Source organism: Martes martes, assembly GCF_963455335.1.
Source record: "Martes martes genome assembly, chromosome: 8".
In the NCBI taxonomy this organism is placed as follows: Eukaryota; Metazoa; Chordata; class Mammalia; order Carnivora; family Mustelidae; genus Martes; species Martes martes.
Window position 1 is genome coordinate 60,740,476 of NC_137895.1, and position 16,717 is coordinate 60,757,192.

Consider the following 16,717-nt stretch of genomic DNA (forward strand, 5'->3'; position numbering starts at 1 on the left):
AATTTGAAGGCTGAAGCTTCTGTAATCATTTAAAGGAAAATTCTTATTTTCTTTGATCCTCTCTCAGAAACACAAGGTGTTCTTAATACTAACAAGACAACTGTAACCATCCTAAGGTGGGCTGGAAATGTATCGGAGGAAAGAAATGATATATACCATATTTAAAGGCCTTTAATGGAACTCAAAGAGAAATCCAGAGTCTCTAATTTTGTTTTTAACAGGCCGGAGATGATCTTCGTCAGGATATGCTTGTTCTGCAGATTATTCAAGTGATAGACAATATTTGGCTGCAGGAAGGCCTGGATATGCAAATGATCATTTATAGATGCCTATCCACAGGGAAAGGTCAAGGTCAGTATAGATTAGAAAGTGATTTGACTTACATTATTTATCTTAAACATTCACTGGTAACATGACACCAAACTTTCCACAGCCTTCATTTTAGACTATAAATTTTAAAGTCAAAAGAACTGTACAACGTCATTCTTTTTTCTTAAAAATAATTATTTTCAAAAGTGGGTAAGTCAAAGTAATTTAGGATGTCAAAGAATGTATTGTCTTTTTTGATATTAATTAGGATTTTGACAATCCAAATGTTAACTGTGGTGTCCTTTTGTGTGTCTTTTGTATGTTTTTTTCTTTTTTTAAAAATAATAACAGAAGAGCTTATTCATTCAAAAAATTTAATTTGTTGCCTATTAACACAAAATTTACAAAGTTGCAAATGCTTGAATGAGTTCTGAACTATCTAAATACATTATAAATCTGCATTTAATTTCTAAAAGACTTTTTTTTAAGATTTTTATTTACTTATTTATTTGTCAGACAGATCACAAGTAGGCAGAAAGGCAGGCAGAGAGAGAGAAGGGGAAGCAGGCTCCCCACTGCACAGAGAGCCTTATGCCAGCTTGATCCCGGGACCCTGGGATCATGACCTGAGCTGAAGGCAGAGGCTTTAACCCACTGAGCCACCCAGGTGCCCCTCTAAAAGACTTCTAAATAAATCATAATTTCAGTAGTCAAAGATGACCAAACATGCAAATTTTGAACATATTTATTTTCCTTTATAAAAGCCAAGATGTTAATATGGAAATATAATTACATTTAATACACATTTTCAATGAAAGTAACGTCAATGGGCCACCCAAATTACTACCATCACAAGTAAAATTTGCACTTAATTACAATCATGCTAAATTGAAGAAATAATTCCAAAGACACCTTATAATCTTTTTTGAATGTGGTCACTGCCACTTAGAATTTCATTCAGCTACTTGGTAGGATAGCAAATACAACTGCATAAACAAAAGGATAAAAAATAGAACTAAGGGCACCTGGGTGGCTCAGTCATTAAGCATCTGCCTTCAGCTCGGGTCATGATCCTGGGGTCCTGGGATCAAGCGCCGTATCAGACTCCCTGCTCAGTGGGAGGCTTGCTTCTCTCTCTCCCACTCCCCCTGCTTGTGTTCCCTCTCTCTCTGTGTCTCTCTCTGTGACATAAATAAATAAAATCTTAAAAAAGAAGAAAATGGTAGAACTAGGAAACGGACCTAGAACCATGTAGTTGTTGTGGTGGTGGTGGTGGTAGTTACTCAGGCAGAACTACAATTTAACCCTAACAGAAAAACTATCACTGTCTGCCCCCCAGTACCTGAGGTCCCACCACAAAGCTCAGCACCCCAACCAAATGTTTGGAAGAACCTCCGTGTTGGCTTAACTTGCAACCTAATACTTCCGGCTGACTCTGTAACAAGTCGTACTACACAATTATTTTGATTCTGATAATAGGGCTCTTGCTTTCATGACAAGTATCCACCCCGAACTCTTTCCAAAGCTCTAGTTCCTAAGAGTATCATTGATACTGTGAGATTGTTATTTCTTGCGTTTACTCTCCTTTTTCTTACATAAAGTGACCTAATTCTTTCAAATCCTAATGTATTGAAAAGAGTAGGAATAAAGCTAGATGAGCCAAACTGAACTTTTTGATGTCACATAGATTACCTTTTCTTCAGAAACAGTATATCACGGACCTCAGTGAAATTCTTCAATTGCATGTACTCATTTCCAGTTTAAAATTATAGAATTTAACAGAGGCTAAATCTTTTAAAGTTAACAAAAAGACTCTGCAAAAATGAATGTAGACTTGCCCAAAGTTGCAGATGTCAAAAAACAAACTATTAATCCCTCGTATCTACCAATAATCATCTCTAGTAGTTAGGATTTGAAAGAGCATTATACTGGCAAAATACTTTTTCAAGAAAAATAGGAATCATTAAAGCAAACATCATGTTTAGGAGATCAGGTTCCATTTTTAATATGCTTCCAAGACTTATTGAATATTGGTTGAGCGACTGCCTTCAGCTCAGGTCATGATCCCAGAGTTCTGGGATTGAGTTCTGCATCAAGCTCCCTGCTCAGCGGGGAGTCTGCTTCTCCCTCTGACCTTCCCCCTCTCATGCTCTCTCTCTCAAATAAATAAATTAATTAAATCTTTAAAAAATTATATATATATAAAACAAAGTAAGATAAGGAATACTAAAATGAGCTAAACAGAATTGCTGCCCATAAAGGACAGTACATTCTAGGCCAGAAGTTTGCATGGCTTTATCAACATTATTGTTGATTATAATTCTCATGGCTACTTTGTATATGATGTCCTAGGAGCTTTGGGGGAGACTGTCAGGGCAAATAAAAATTCTTTAAGATTTATTTTATTACTGGCTCTCCAAATTTGATGGGCATTAAAATTACTTAGGGAAATCCAGAGCCTAGACCCCAACCAGGTACTAAATCAGGTTTTCTACTTAGGCATTGAAGAGGGGAGGGAGTTCTCAAGTCTCTGTGACCATAAAAAGCTGCTCCAGTGTTTCTTATGCACCCCGTTTTGAGAGCCACTGCCTTATGTGATACCACATTAAAAAGTTTTGTCCCTAAGAACTCTGCTATTTAAAATGTGACCCATGGTCCAGCAGTGTTGACATCACCTTGGAGCTTGTTATAAGTGCAGAATCTCAGGCCTTACCCCCACCCTAAAGAATTAGAATCTGCATTTTAACAAGATCCCCAAGTGATACATATATGCACTAAAATTGGAGTAACTTTGCATTAGAGGACTACAAGAATAGAACTACACATATTACTCAATGCACACAGAATTGTTGTAAGTATTTAAAAGGTGTGTCATACATACTAGTTTAAAAGGTATAAAATATAATTTATGGTTTTAATTGATACGCAAAATTTAGCCACCATGATTATTATAAATTAGGTGCAAGGTTTTCAGAGTAGTCAGCAATGTAAGTGTTATGATAAATGGCTTGGGATTTAGCAAAGATTAGTTCCCTAAAGACAAATGTGATCTTAAAAGTAACTGACATTGCTAGAGCACAGTATCGAAATGGTGCTAATAATGCAAATCTTAATTTTGGTCATGGTCAGATGTGAGGCAGTGAAGCACAAAGGAGCCAGATAGGAGGTGATTTCCCTTTGCAAGTATTAAGTGGAGGAACTAGAAGAATGAGGAGGGAAATGTTCAGGATTAGGAAGAAAGAATCACCTCTTTCTAAAGTAATAACATTACTACTACATGCAAATGCTTTACATTTGCTATCTCAGTTAATACACATGAGAAAATCTGCACAAGAGCCAAATACTGTTGCCTATAATATTAAGGATACGCCCAAGATTTACTTCTGGAGTGTTAAGTTAGTTAGTGCCTTCCTTCCTTCTTTCCTTCCTCCCTTCCTTCCTTCCTTCCTCTCTTTCTTTCCTTCTCTCTCTCTACAAGTTATTTCTGCAACCATTCAGTATTCCGTTCCCATTCCCCATGTCCCCATGTTTCTGATCCAGCAACGTAGAGGCCCCAATGTCACAACTGGGCTATTAACTATTAAGCGAGATTAAGGCTGCAACCAGTTACTACTGGCCAAATCCAGTACAGAGAAGTGTTTCATTTACCAAGACAATTTGTTTGCTCATTGTTTAATTCAAATGTTTTTAAGATAGATCATGAAATAGTTTTAAAAATTCAACCATGTCTCTTTTAACATAGTTACATTTGGGTCCTTGGTCCCTTAGGACATTTGAGTTTTCAGCTCTTGCATTGCCAAAATTGTGGAAATCAGGAAATCTAGACTTTCATTTCTTTCAATGATTTTATTTATAGAACTGTACATTACAGGTTGTTTTGCGCACATTAGTCCTGGGACAGTTTTAAATTAAATATGGGTCTAAATTGCTCTTCTGTGCAGAATAAAATCAGAAGATCTGAAATATTTGCATTATAATAACCTTAGGAACACAATGAAAGAAAGGAACGCAGTCCTTGATGGATACATGGTCAGTGGGGCAAGGGTTCTACTACTGAAGTTCCATCAACATATGCTTCTCCTTTAAAAAATTATTACCATAGTTTCTCTTTAATGTTGACTGAAAAGGAAGGAGCAGGTGGCTCTCCACATGTTTACTGCAGTTATTCTGTTCACTCCGAGGAAAGGGACATTTAAGGGTGAAGCTTTTATTAACCTGAATATTGATTTTTATAATATATTTGACATATTTGTTATAGAGATTGTATTTGGTTCTCTTTCATCATAATTATGCTTGTTATACAAATTTGAATGTCCTCCCTTAAACTGTAAATGAATGCACAAGTCATATATTAATTAACCCACTACCTCATTGACTCAGTGGAAGCTCTTTGAGACCATTTAGACTGGCTCTCTACTGTAGTTCAAGAAAAACAGTAAAGCTTCTTCTGATAGATCTGATCCAAACACTACAAGCAGCCTCATTGCTCCCCAGGATTCAGAAAAATTAGAAAGAAGGCCATCTAGATAAAGTCCTTCAGAAAAGAAGTTTTGCCAAGAAAAGGGTAACCCACATTAGTGCTGGTGATTATTGTTTCTGTGTAGATCAAGATGTGTTTCCTAAGTATTCCTCAAACTGTGAAGTAAGAATACTTCTATAATCTCTTTTTTATCCACCAGGATTGGTACAGATGGTACCCGATGCCATAACCCTAGCAAAGATTCATCGCCATTCTGGGCTGATTGGACCTTTGAAGGAAAACACAATCAAGAAGTGGTTCAGCCAGCACAACCATTTAAAGGAAGATTATGAAAAGGTTTGTCCTGCTGTAGTTAATTTTAAATAAGGTGATAAATCAGAATATGCTCTGGATCATTAGCTATTGTGGTTGATGAAAAAGTAAATTAAGTACACCTTGAGTGTACTCAGTCATTAGCTTAGTAATAATAACCCAGTTTAAATGGTATATTAACTAGATAAAATTTCTGTATTTGGTCTTACTTCTTACAGCTATCTCTGCTGAGATGATGCTCCTTGAAATTACTCTTTCAAGTTACCTCTGCATGCCTGTTCACAGTCTCCCATTTCTATAAATCCCCCTCCTTCCTTTGCAATGCATTTCTTCTGCTGAGCTCTACCTTTTTAAGCCTTTTTCTTTCAATGTTTGCAGAACACATAGTAGTGTTGTTGTTTTTTTTTTTTTTAATATCTCAGAACTTTACAAAATGTAGTGTTTTATTTAACTGCAAACATTTTTTCCCACTTAACTTCATGTTGGCATCTGGCCTGCAGTGTACAGTTGTGCAGGTTCTGCCCTATACCAGAGCTCCCAGCTAATGGGATGAGTTGGTTAAAGCCAGGCTACGTTCCACTTGCCAGGGCATGAACTGGTACAACAGGATGTACCTAGAGGCAGAGGCACCTCTATACTAATTCACACAAAGATAGAATATGGTCTAACATGGAATTTGTTTGGAACTGTCCAGAGCACTGAAATTCCTTCAGCCTAGGAAATGCCTCAGTCCTGAGCAAACTGGGATGATTGGTCACCTTACTTAGCACAGGCCATGATAGAGAGACCCAAGAGTTCATCTATTCCAGGCTTCTGTGAGATTGGAGTAGAACAAAATACAGGCCTTTGGAGGTCAAATAACAAAGATAAGATGGCATTATCTTGAAATCTATTTTTTCGCCATTCCCAAAATTATAACTTGAGTTTTGCACAAATCTCTGGGATTATTTTAGAGATGTTTTCACACACATTTGCTCTTCACAACCACCATGTAAGGACATCTTTTATTTTATAAGTGGAAAGTTTCTAGATAGACAAATTAAGTGACTTATTCAAGATCTTGGAATATCCGGGACTAAGACATGAACTAAATTCAGTGACACAGATTTCCACTCTAGCATGTCAGCCACACCGTTCTAAGAGACGGATTACCATGGCCCAACCAATCACTCATGGTTACACCTTGGTTACAAAGTTGCATCATTGATGAAAATGATGTATACCCAGGAGACCATTTTGAAAATAAAAGAGTAGTTTTGGCAAGAAACCTCTGCTTCTTGAAGAAACAGAAGCCACAATTGACTCAGTGGTTATCTACTTCCACCCACAAAGACATTCACTGATATAGACCGTACCAAACCATTTTTGGACAACAAGTGGATGACCTATGTGTAAGGATGTACATAATATATTACATAAATCTCAATATGGCTTTATCTGTGTTAAAAATTCAAATATTCAAAATTGATATTTTAAATTTCTCTGGGGATAGGCAATATTGAGCCATATTGTTTCTTCTTTTACCTTGAAAAAAATTATTCAATATTGTATTTTTGAGACATCAAAAAAAACCCACACCAGGAATCCTCTTCAATAAACTATGAAAATTAGAACCAACTGAGTAAAAGGGGTATTTCACACAATTTCAATGAAAACATTCATTAGGCCAAAGAAGAAGTTGCTTCATGTTCTTCTGTAGCATATCCAGAATCAGTCATTTAATCATAATCTTCTCTCAACTGAGATGTAGAAGTAGTTCTCAATTATGTAATTCTGCTTTTTATGATAGTTTTTACCATTAACTCTAATGCTAACACATTTGCTCATTTTGTGTGTGTATTATCTTTGTGTTATTGTTTTTCAACTGATTAGGCCTTGAGGAACTTTTTCTATTCCTGTGCTGGCTGGTGTGTGGTAACATTCATCCTGGGAGTCTGTGACCGGCATAATGACAATATCATGCTGACAAAGTCAGGCCGCATGTTTCACATTGACTTTGGAAAATTCCTAGGTCATGCACAAACATTTGGAGGGATAAAAAGGTCAGTGTGCAAATAATGTTTTTTAGAGTAATTAAGCAATGTCCTAGAGTGATGTATAACATGTAATGGCATGGGAATCCAGCAAATGACTGACTCCCCATCTCTCACATCCCCCCAAATGACACAAACATGTTTATATACCTAATAAGATTGAAGGAAATATTTTTTCCATAGATTGTTAATGGAATAAATTAGGTTTCCTCAAATTGTTAGTGAACTTTTCCCATGAGAACTAATCCTATTCTAGGCTGAATTGTCTGAAACATAATATTTTCATTTTTTTTATAAACCTTGAATGGGCATCTGAAATATAATATTTTCATTTTTTTATAAACCTTGAATGGACAATGAGGCATGAATTCATGGTCTCAATACATCTGGTATATTGCCCATAGCAATCCCCGCCCTGGTCTACATATCATAAAACTAGCACATTTCCTACACTGAGATCGCCTTGAAGCATTCCAAAAATACCTAGTGAGTAACTACCATTCAAGGCTCTGAAGCTATAACTGTAAACAAGGCAGACACAAACCCTGATCTCTTTCTAGTAGAGATGACACACATTAAACAAGTTAACATGCAAAGAAATGATATGAGGAAAGGAGGAGTTTAATTTGTTAATAAGACACTAAAGCAAAGAAGTGGAATAGAGAGTTACTGGAGCAGGGATGCTATTTTAAATAGGCCTCTAGGAAGAGATGGGACACAACTGTGTAATTAATGATTCACCTTGTGGAAATCTGTGAGATAGTATTCTAAGAAGAGCGAGCACCAAAAATAGCAGTCATGCACATGGAAATAAGCCTGGTGTGTTCCATTGACAAGAAGGCATGGGCCTAGAGGTGAATGGAGAGGGGCAGATAATAGGAGGTAAAGGTGAAGATTTCAGTGGAGGCCAGATCAAGTGGGGCACTAAGGACATGGTAAGGAGGTTGGCTTTTATTTTAGATTCAGGGACAATCTGTTGATGGATTTGAGTGGATTTCAAAACTCTTTCCTGCTGTCCTGTGAAGTAATGAGATGAGATAGGAGTCTACTACAATGATTAGGGCAAGACCTTAATGGAAAGGAAGTGGTAAAAACTGACAGATTGAGAATATATTTTGGAGTCAGAGTTATAGGACCTGCTAATCACTTGGACACTCGGCATGATTAATGGGCTGGGGGAGGGGCTTAGCAGGTAGGAGAAGAAAGGAAAACACTCAAGGATGACTCTTGGATTTTTGGTCTTAATAAATAGTTTTATCATTTACTGAACCCAAAAAGAACTGATGGATGAGTAAGTTTTTGTTTTCTTTTATTTGTACTGGGGCAAGGAAACCCAAAGTTTAAAACTAAAAGTCCCTTGCTTTAAAAAGATACTTCACCTGAAAGTAGAAATGGAATCAAACCATTCTAAAGTGTAATCAGTCACTTTTAGCTAAAAGCAGCTCCCCCATAGAAGAAATAATGTCTTCTGCAAGATAGCATGATGAACTTTCATTAGATGGCCATTATCTGGTATTAAAATGCCAGCATAAACTACATAATATGATTTTTCCTATTTTGTAGAGACACACAAATGGAATCACTTCACTTGTTATTCTTTCCAATACACTGCCTTCTATACTGACTACATTGAGAAAATTTACCACATCTGCATTCATTCCTTAAAAATCTACTCAGGATTGTCTGTGTGCTGAGGACTGTAATAAACCTTGGGGACACAAAGTGTAATAGTCCACATTTACCACCTCAGTGGGGTTTGCTCTTTCTTAGAATACTAGAAGACAAAAACATGAATAATCACTGTAAAATGTAGAAAGGGCAGATAGAGAGTTGTACAGACTTTTAGAACATCCATAGAGGCAGGATACCTAGTTTATGAAAGACAAATGTTTACTAACATACATGAGCATAGACGTAATTTACTCATGTAACGTGTTTTCTCCAAAATCCATTCTTTCCCAGAAATTTAAAGATTAGATTACAATTTTGACATCTTTATTTGTTTATTTTGCTGTATGGTCCACTGAAAATTTGGGTTAACCCTTACTTATTTATTTAACCAGCAATAGTGTTGACCATAGAGATGGTTAATAATATATATATATAAATATTTCATTTCTACAGAAAAAGTTGAAGGAGACATATAAAGTAAAGAACAAGTTACTAGGGTGCCTGAGTGGCTCAGTGGGCTAAAGCCTTTGCCTTCGGCTCGGGTAATGGTCTCGGGGTCCTGGGATGGAGCCCAACATCGGGCTCTCTGCTCAATAGGGAGCCTGGTTACCGTCCACCCCACCCTCCCCCCCCAACCCCCGCCTGCCTCTCTGCCTACTTGTGATCTCTGTCTGTCAAATAAATAAAATCTTAAAAAAAAAAAAAAAGAACAAGTTACTGAACAATATGGTAAGTGCTGTAATGGAGATATGTCCCAGGATCTATAGAAAAGGTAGAGCCAAATTTGTTTGTTTATTAATATTACAACAGCTGCTGCTGCTTCTATATTTGGCAATTTTTTTGACATATATTATATTAGTTTCAGGTGTACAGCATAGTGATTCAGCAATTCTATATATTACAAAATACTCACCACAAATGTCACCATCTGTCACCACACAGTTATTACAGTGTTATCATATAATAGGGATATATATATATATATATATATATTCCCTGTGCTGTACATTTTATTCCTTTGACTTATTTATTTTATAACTGGAAACTTGTACCTATAAATCCCTTTCATCTATTTTGCTATCTCCTACTGCCTTCACTTCTGGCAACTACCAGTTCTGGGTATTTATGAGTTTGTCTCTGTTTTTCGTTGTTTTGTTTTGTTTTGTTTTGTTTTTCAGATTTCACTTACATAAGTGAAATCATATGATATTTGTCTTTCTCTGTCTGATTTATTTCACCTAGCGTGATACCTTATGGATCCATTCATGTTGTCATGATAGCAAGACTTCTTTCTTTTTTATGGCTGAGTAATATTCCATTGTGTATATATGCCACATCTTTATCCATTCATCTATTGATGGACATAAACATAGGGGTGCATATATTCTTTCAAATTAATCTTTTCATTTTCTTCATGTAAATACTCAAAAGTGGAATTACTGGATTGTATGATACTTCTGTTTTTAATTTTTTGAGGAAACTTCATGCTGCTTTCCATAGTGACTGGACCAATTTACCTTCCCACCAACTGAGCAAGAGTTTTGCTTTCTCCATATCCTCACCAACATTTGTTATTTCTTGCTTTTTGGTACTAGTCTTTCTAACAGCTGTAAAGTGATATCCCATTGTGGTTTTGATTTGCATTTCCCTGATCATCTGTGATATACAGCATCTTTACATGTATCTGTTGGCTGTATGTGTTATTTGGAAAAACGTCTATTCAGGTCCTCTTATGGCAATTTTAAATCTCTTTTTGTGCAATGTCTGAGGTGCATGAAAATGTATCCAGCACAGATCCTCACTGATAGTAGGTTCTTAATATTGCTTGTCAGGTAATGAACCATTCATAGGGAGGCCCTCAATCATTCAATAATTATTGATTGGATGAACAAAAAGGAAGTTAACACTGTCTTCCTTTAAGATTATTGATTATTGTTCACCAGTTAAGGGGGCCAGCTGCAGCACAATAATCCATTTGGATTATTATTTGCAAGATTTTATCTCCACCAGTGGCTATGTAAGACTCATTAGCAATGTCCCCTTGGATTTATGTCTTGAAACTGTTACTTCTGAATTTGTATTCTAACAATTTTCTTCCAAGTCTCTTTTGGCTGTGTCAAGAGTTCATTTGAATGCTGTTTCATAAGATTGCTGACTACTTCTGTCCTAGAACCATTGGTTATTCTTATTGGTTGCTAGGCTGACAATAGGCTTCTTATAAATCAAACTTCTGTATCCCCCATGACACATGAACATTCTTATCTTTACTACCTTTTTTACATTATAGACCTGATATTTATCTATTTCTTTAAAGATTTTAATTTTTTATTTGACCGGGAGAGACACAGCAAGAGAGGGAGCACAAGCATGGGGAATGGGAGAGGGAGAAGCAGGCTTCCTGCTGAGCAGGGAGCCAAATGTGGGGCTCGATCCCAGGATCCCAGGATCATGACCTGAGTTGAAGGTAGATGCTTAATGACTGAGCCACCCAGGCACCCCAGACCCGATCTTTAGAGAAAAGTCTAGCTTCACCTAACTTCTTTTAAACACCCACTAGACATATTATTAATAACCTGCCCATAATGTACAAAGCCAGGCATGTAAATCATGCCCTAGAACTATCCTACTCTCTAACAGTCTAGCAAGGCCATATAATGCTCTAGTAATAACCAGTAATAACCAGGATCACACTCCTTAGTGTAATTACATGTATCCCAGAAAGTATATGTATCCCAGACACATGTGTTTCTACTACTATCTACTCCTTAAACACATGGAGGAGTAAAGTATTTGTATAACTTTTTAGGTTTACAAAGGATTACTAACACATATCAAGTAATTTCACTTCATAATCCACTTGCCTTGATCATTGCTCAACTGCACATAAAGAGTCGTAGTTTAAAGTTGGGTTGGCAAAAAAGAAATCACGTACACATATAAGACCCTCTCTAATGTAGATACAGCCTTCAGCCAAGGTTACAGAACTTAATAATGGAAATTAGCAGACCAACAGAGCAGAACCAGTTGTAGTATATCTGGGGATAGATTTTCCTTTGATCTTTGGTTTCTTTAAAAGGAAGAATAATGAGGGGATGTTTTCCTTACAAGCAGGATCTTGAGAAAGAAACTGATTTCTTGCTGAGCCATTGCCCTTTAATATTCATGCTTACATCACCATTCCGGAACATCTCACACTAAAACATTTATGTGATTCTGTTTAGAAAATGTTCATAGACATTGGCTCTCCTGATTCTTGGATTATATCGAGTTAGCCCAGCAACACTTTCATTTGGAATTCTTGCCCAGTTGTCCCTGAACCATTCTCCTGAATTCATTTTACCAGAAATCTGGGAAGCCCGTGCTTGGACCAAATTGGAGTCTCCTGTAGACTTTCTAGCTTTGAAGAAAGAAGAAATGTCATCTCAGCTATGAATACGAAGGATTTCAGATCCTGTGTATAAACAAACAATTCTTCCTTAATAGTTTTAATTATGAGGTTAGATAAAGAGGATTACACCAGTGGATTAAATCACAGGGTGATTCAGCCCTAGCATCCCTTAATGATTCTGGAGGAAATTTGGCTAATCCTTACAATGGAAACAATGAAGAATTTCACCAACTTTCTGAAGTTTTGTCTGGTTTTTCTTTATTTTCTCTCACAAAAATTCAAATTAAAGTAGTTAACAAATTATGCATCTACAGTTTTGCGCTCAAATTTCCCTTGTAACAATGATTTCTACATTGCAATTTTTTCATTATATGAAAGCTATCATTGTAATAAATTGCAAATTTCAACTCAGTACTTTCTTGATGGTGCCTTTCTTTTATAGAGGAGGAAAAATTAAGGAAGGCCTTTTATTGGTGATGTTTATTGTTCTTCTAATTCATTGTTTCATATTTGCATTTTTCCAAACTATATTTTCACAATCTATGTGGTCTTTCACTTCAGTAATACTAGACTTGCATGAAGTCTTTAATTTTAGAGGTTGTATGAGTGGTGGTTAAGCTCAGATACCCTGGAGATACACTGTATGATTTTTTTCTTTAATTCCATACTACAATGTACTAATGATGTGACCTTGAACAAATGGCTTCTCTGTGATTCAGTGTAGTTTTTCATGAAACAGATTTTTTTGAAGATTAACTGATACATGTGAAGTGCTTAGAAGAGTGTCTAGCATTGAGTAAAGGCTCGAGAAATGTTCTAATTAACTGTAGTGTAAGTACTTCAAATGAAGTGATAAGAAATGAGACTGCATTTCTGGGTGATTATTGTGTCTTTATGTTTAAAATTATTTGAATATCTTATTTTGGTACTTTTTTTAAAGTATGCACTCTGAAACTCATGAGTTGAACTTTTTAGTCCTTAAAGTTCTCTGACTTTGAGGCTTCTTAACGGACAGATTGCACTGCAATCTTTTTTACTACATTGCAGTATTCTTCAGGTTTATTTAGACTATAAGGTATTTCACCAAGTCATTCTTGACTTCTGATATAATTTCAGGCATAAGCAGAAGTGTCCTCGACCTGGATCAAAAAATCAAGCTAGCTTGATTTTTTTCATCAGTGAAGGGGGCTAGCTTGCAAGAGCATATTGTCTGTATTCCTTCTCAGCTCCATGTTCAGTGACATCACTTTGGCAGCCTGAAATCAGCCATAGTGAAAGTATATACACCATGAAAACTGCAGAATGTCACAAATAAGAGCTTTCTTTTTTTCCTAAAAAAAAAAAAGTGAGTTAAATATATGCCACCATATCAGAGGACATCAATCCATTTAAAACAGATGAACAGTCGGGGCGCCTGGGTGGCTCAGTGGGTTAAGCCGCTGCCTTCGGCTCAGGTCATGATCTCGGGGTCCTGGGATCGAGTTCCGCATCGGGCTCTCTGCTCAGCGGGAAGCCTGCTTCCCTCCCTCTCTCTTTGCCTGCCCCTCTGCCTACTTGTGATCTCTCTCTGTCAAATAAATAAATAAATCTTTAAAAAAAAATAAAAAATAAAAAAAATAAAACAGATGAATAGTCATTCCAGAACACAAACAAAATAAAATTCCAACTCTTTTTTTCCTATTCAAATATTTACATGAAGATAACTAAAATATTATGTATCTATCTTCTTATAGCATGGTTTATACACTTCAGACTTTATCTCAATAGATCACCTATCACCAAATATAATTTATCACAGAATTTTAATCTCAATATTAGTCATAAAAATTCCCTGTATCTATAATCATCTTGCCATTATCTTCAATAGTTAGTTACCACTGATTTAAAATTTTTTTGTTTAATTTCTAATTTGAGTACTATAATGTTTATATTCTAAATACCCTTAATTTAAAACCATCCTTGGGAAAAACAAACAAACAAACAAACAAACAAACAAACTCCCTTAGCAGATTAAATGATTTTTTTGTCTTACTCCAATCATTCTGGTTTTATGTAATATTCATTGTAATCCAAATGCTATATAGGCATTAATGATCTCTTACATGCTTTAATTACTATCTTAGTGTTCTCTAAAATTAGGTGAGTCTCATTGGTCTGTTATTCACACAAATGTTTATTAATAAACATTGTGGGGGGTTTTACTGAAAGCAGTATCTGAAAAAAGCATATTTTCCAGTACTTCTCCAAATGTGAGTGCTTTAAGGGCATCTTTGTATCTTGAGCATCTAGCTAGTTCCTGACACTTAGCAGAGGCTCAATTTTGGTTGATTGAAGGATCAATACAAAAATGTCTTAAAATTTACCTCTCTTGACCTAAGAAAGTACAATTTTTCTAAAGATCAAATTAAGAACCTGCCATATTCTGTTATCCTAACTACAAATTTACCAAGGGATTTTTACTTAATGGTCAGTTTACTTGAGGAAGTCGGGAATGAGACTCAAAATTTGAATCATTACCTTACACCCATTAATATGGATAATATTAAAAAGCAGAAAACAAGTCTTGGTGAAAATGAGAAGAAATTGGACCTCCTGTACAATGTTAGTGGAAATGTAAAATGATCCTGCTTCTACAGGACACAGGATGGCCTCAAAAAATACTGAGTTAGGAAAAGAAAAAATGAAAAGATGGGATTGGGAGGGAGACAAACCATAAAAGACTCAATCTCAAGAAACAGACTGAGGGTTGCGGGGGGGAGGGGGGACGGGAGAGGGTGGTGGGGGGAAATGGACATTGGGGAGGGTATGGGCTATGATGAGTGCTGTGAAATGTGTAAACCTAGCGATTCACAGACCTGTACCCCTGGGGATAAAAATACATTATATGTTTATTAAAATAAAAAAATTAAAAAAAAATACTGTGTTTCTCAAAAAATTTATTAAAAATTACCATAAGATCCAGCAATTCTACTGAAAAGAATTAAAAGCAGGGTCTAAGAGAGGTCTTTGTACACTCATGTTTATAGCAGCACTATTCACAATAACTGAAATGGGGAAGCAACCCAAGGGTTCATCAACAGATGAACGGGTAAGAGGAACATGGCATATACATTTAATATAATATTATTCAGCCTTAAAAGGAAACAAATTCTAACACATACAACAACATGAATGAACCTTGAGGACATGTTAAGTGAAATAAACCAGTCACAAAGAGACAAATACTGCATGATTTCACTTACATGAGGTACTTAGGGTAATCACATTCATAGAAACAAAAAGCAAAATAGTGGTGGCCAGCTGCTGGGTGGAGGGGGGAATGTGGAGTTATTGTTTAATGGGTATAGTGTTTCAGTTTTATAAGATGAAAAGAACAATGCAGATGGATGATGATGGTAGTTGCACAATGTTATGAACATATTTTTTTTTAACTAGGATCAAAATTTTATTTTTATTTTATTTTTTTTAATTTTTTTTATTTTAATAAACATATAATGTATTTTTATCCCCAGGGGTACAGGTCTGTGAATCGCCAGGTTTACACATTTCACAGCACTCATCATAGCCCATACCCTCCCCAATGTCCATTTCCCCACCACCCTCTTATAAACATATTTAATACCACTGAACTATACACTTAAAAATTGTTCAGATGATAAATTTTATGTAATGTGTATTCAACCACAATGAAATAACTGAAAAAAAAAATTGGTACACTATAAGTTTCACAAAGGCTTCTGCCAGTCACAAAGCCAGTCCCAGGCAAACTATACCTAACATCTGAATAGTGCTTTGATGTTCAAAGTACTCTCACATAGACTTATTTCCAGAAAAATTTGTTCTGTCCTTTTCATCTACTGACTATCATTTCTCCTTCTCCCATCCCCCTTATCATTCTACTGGGTTTTTTATTGTCTGGTTTCTTCTGAGTAACCTTTTTTATATTTACCTCCCTCCCAATATATGTAGAAAACAGTTCCTCCAATTAAAACAACAACAACAACAACAAAAACCATGAATTTTCTTCAAAGAGAGACTTGTAAGTTTTCAAATGAGGAGAGAGGAGGATGATAAGAAAGGATGAAGTATAGGAGAAAGAGGGAATAAAAGGAACAAAATGAGAGAGGGAAGAAGAGAGGGAGAGAAAACAATTAAAATAGTGGGAGGATTCTGCCTTCTGGCACTCAATGAGTCTGTCCTCCATTGTGAACAAAGTATGACTGACATAGAAGACATGCATGCTCTCCTCAAGTGGCCTAAGGTATGTACTGGTCAATATAAGCATCTGATAGTACTGAGTCTGAATCTAGTTTTTACTTTTACTCTTCAAGAAATTCTTTTTTTTTTTTTTTTTAAGATTTTATCTATTTATTTGTCAGAGAGAGTGAGCACAGGCAGACAGAGTGGCAGGCAGAGGCAGAGAGAGAAGCAGGCTCCCCGCTGAGCAAGGAGCCCGATGCGGGACTCGATCCCAGGACGCTGGGTTCATGACCTGAGCTGAAGGCAGCCGCTTAACCAACTGAG

At 36.1% G+C, this 16,717-nt stretch overlaps 1 protein-coding gene across 1 annotated transcript in view; it reads left to right on the forward strand.

Annotated features, from left to right (window-relative positions):
• Positions 1-16,717, forward strand: part of PIK3C2G (phosphatidylinositol-4-phosphate 3-kinase catalytic subunit type 2 gamma) — a 343,791-nt gene that overhangs the window by 221,102 nt on the left and 105,972 nt on the right. The window contains exons 22-24 of the mRNA XM_080811598.1: positions 222-351; positions 4,989-5,125; positions 6,974-7,143. Coding sequence (XP_080667724.1) covers positions 222-351; positions 4,989-5,125; positions 6,974-7,143 — 437 coding nt within the window. The remainder of the gene's footprint in view (positions 1-221; positions 352-4,988; positions 5,126-6,973; positions 7,144-16,717) is intronic.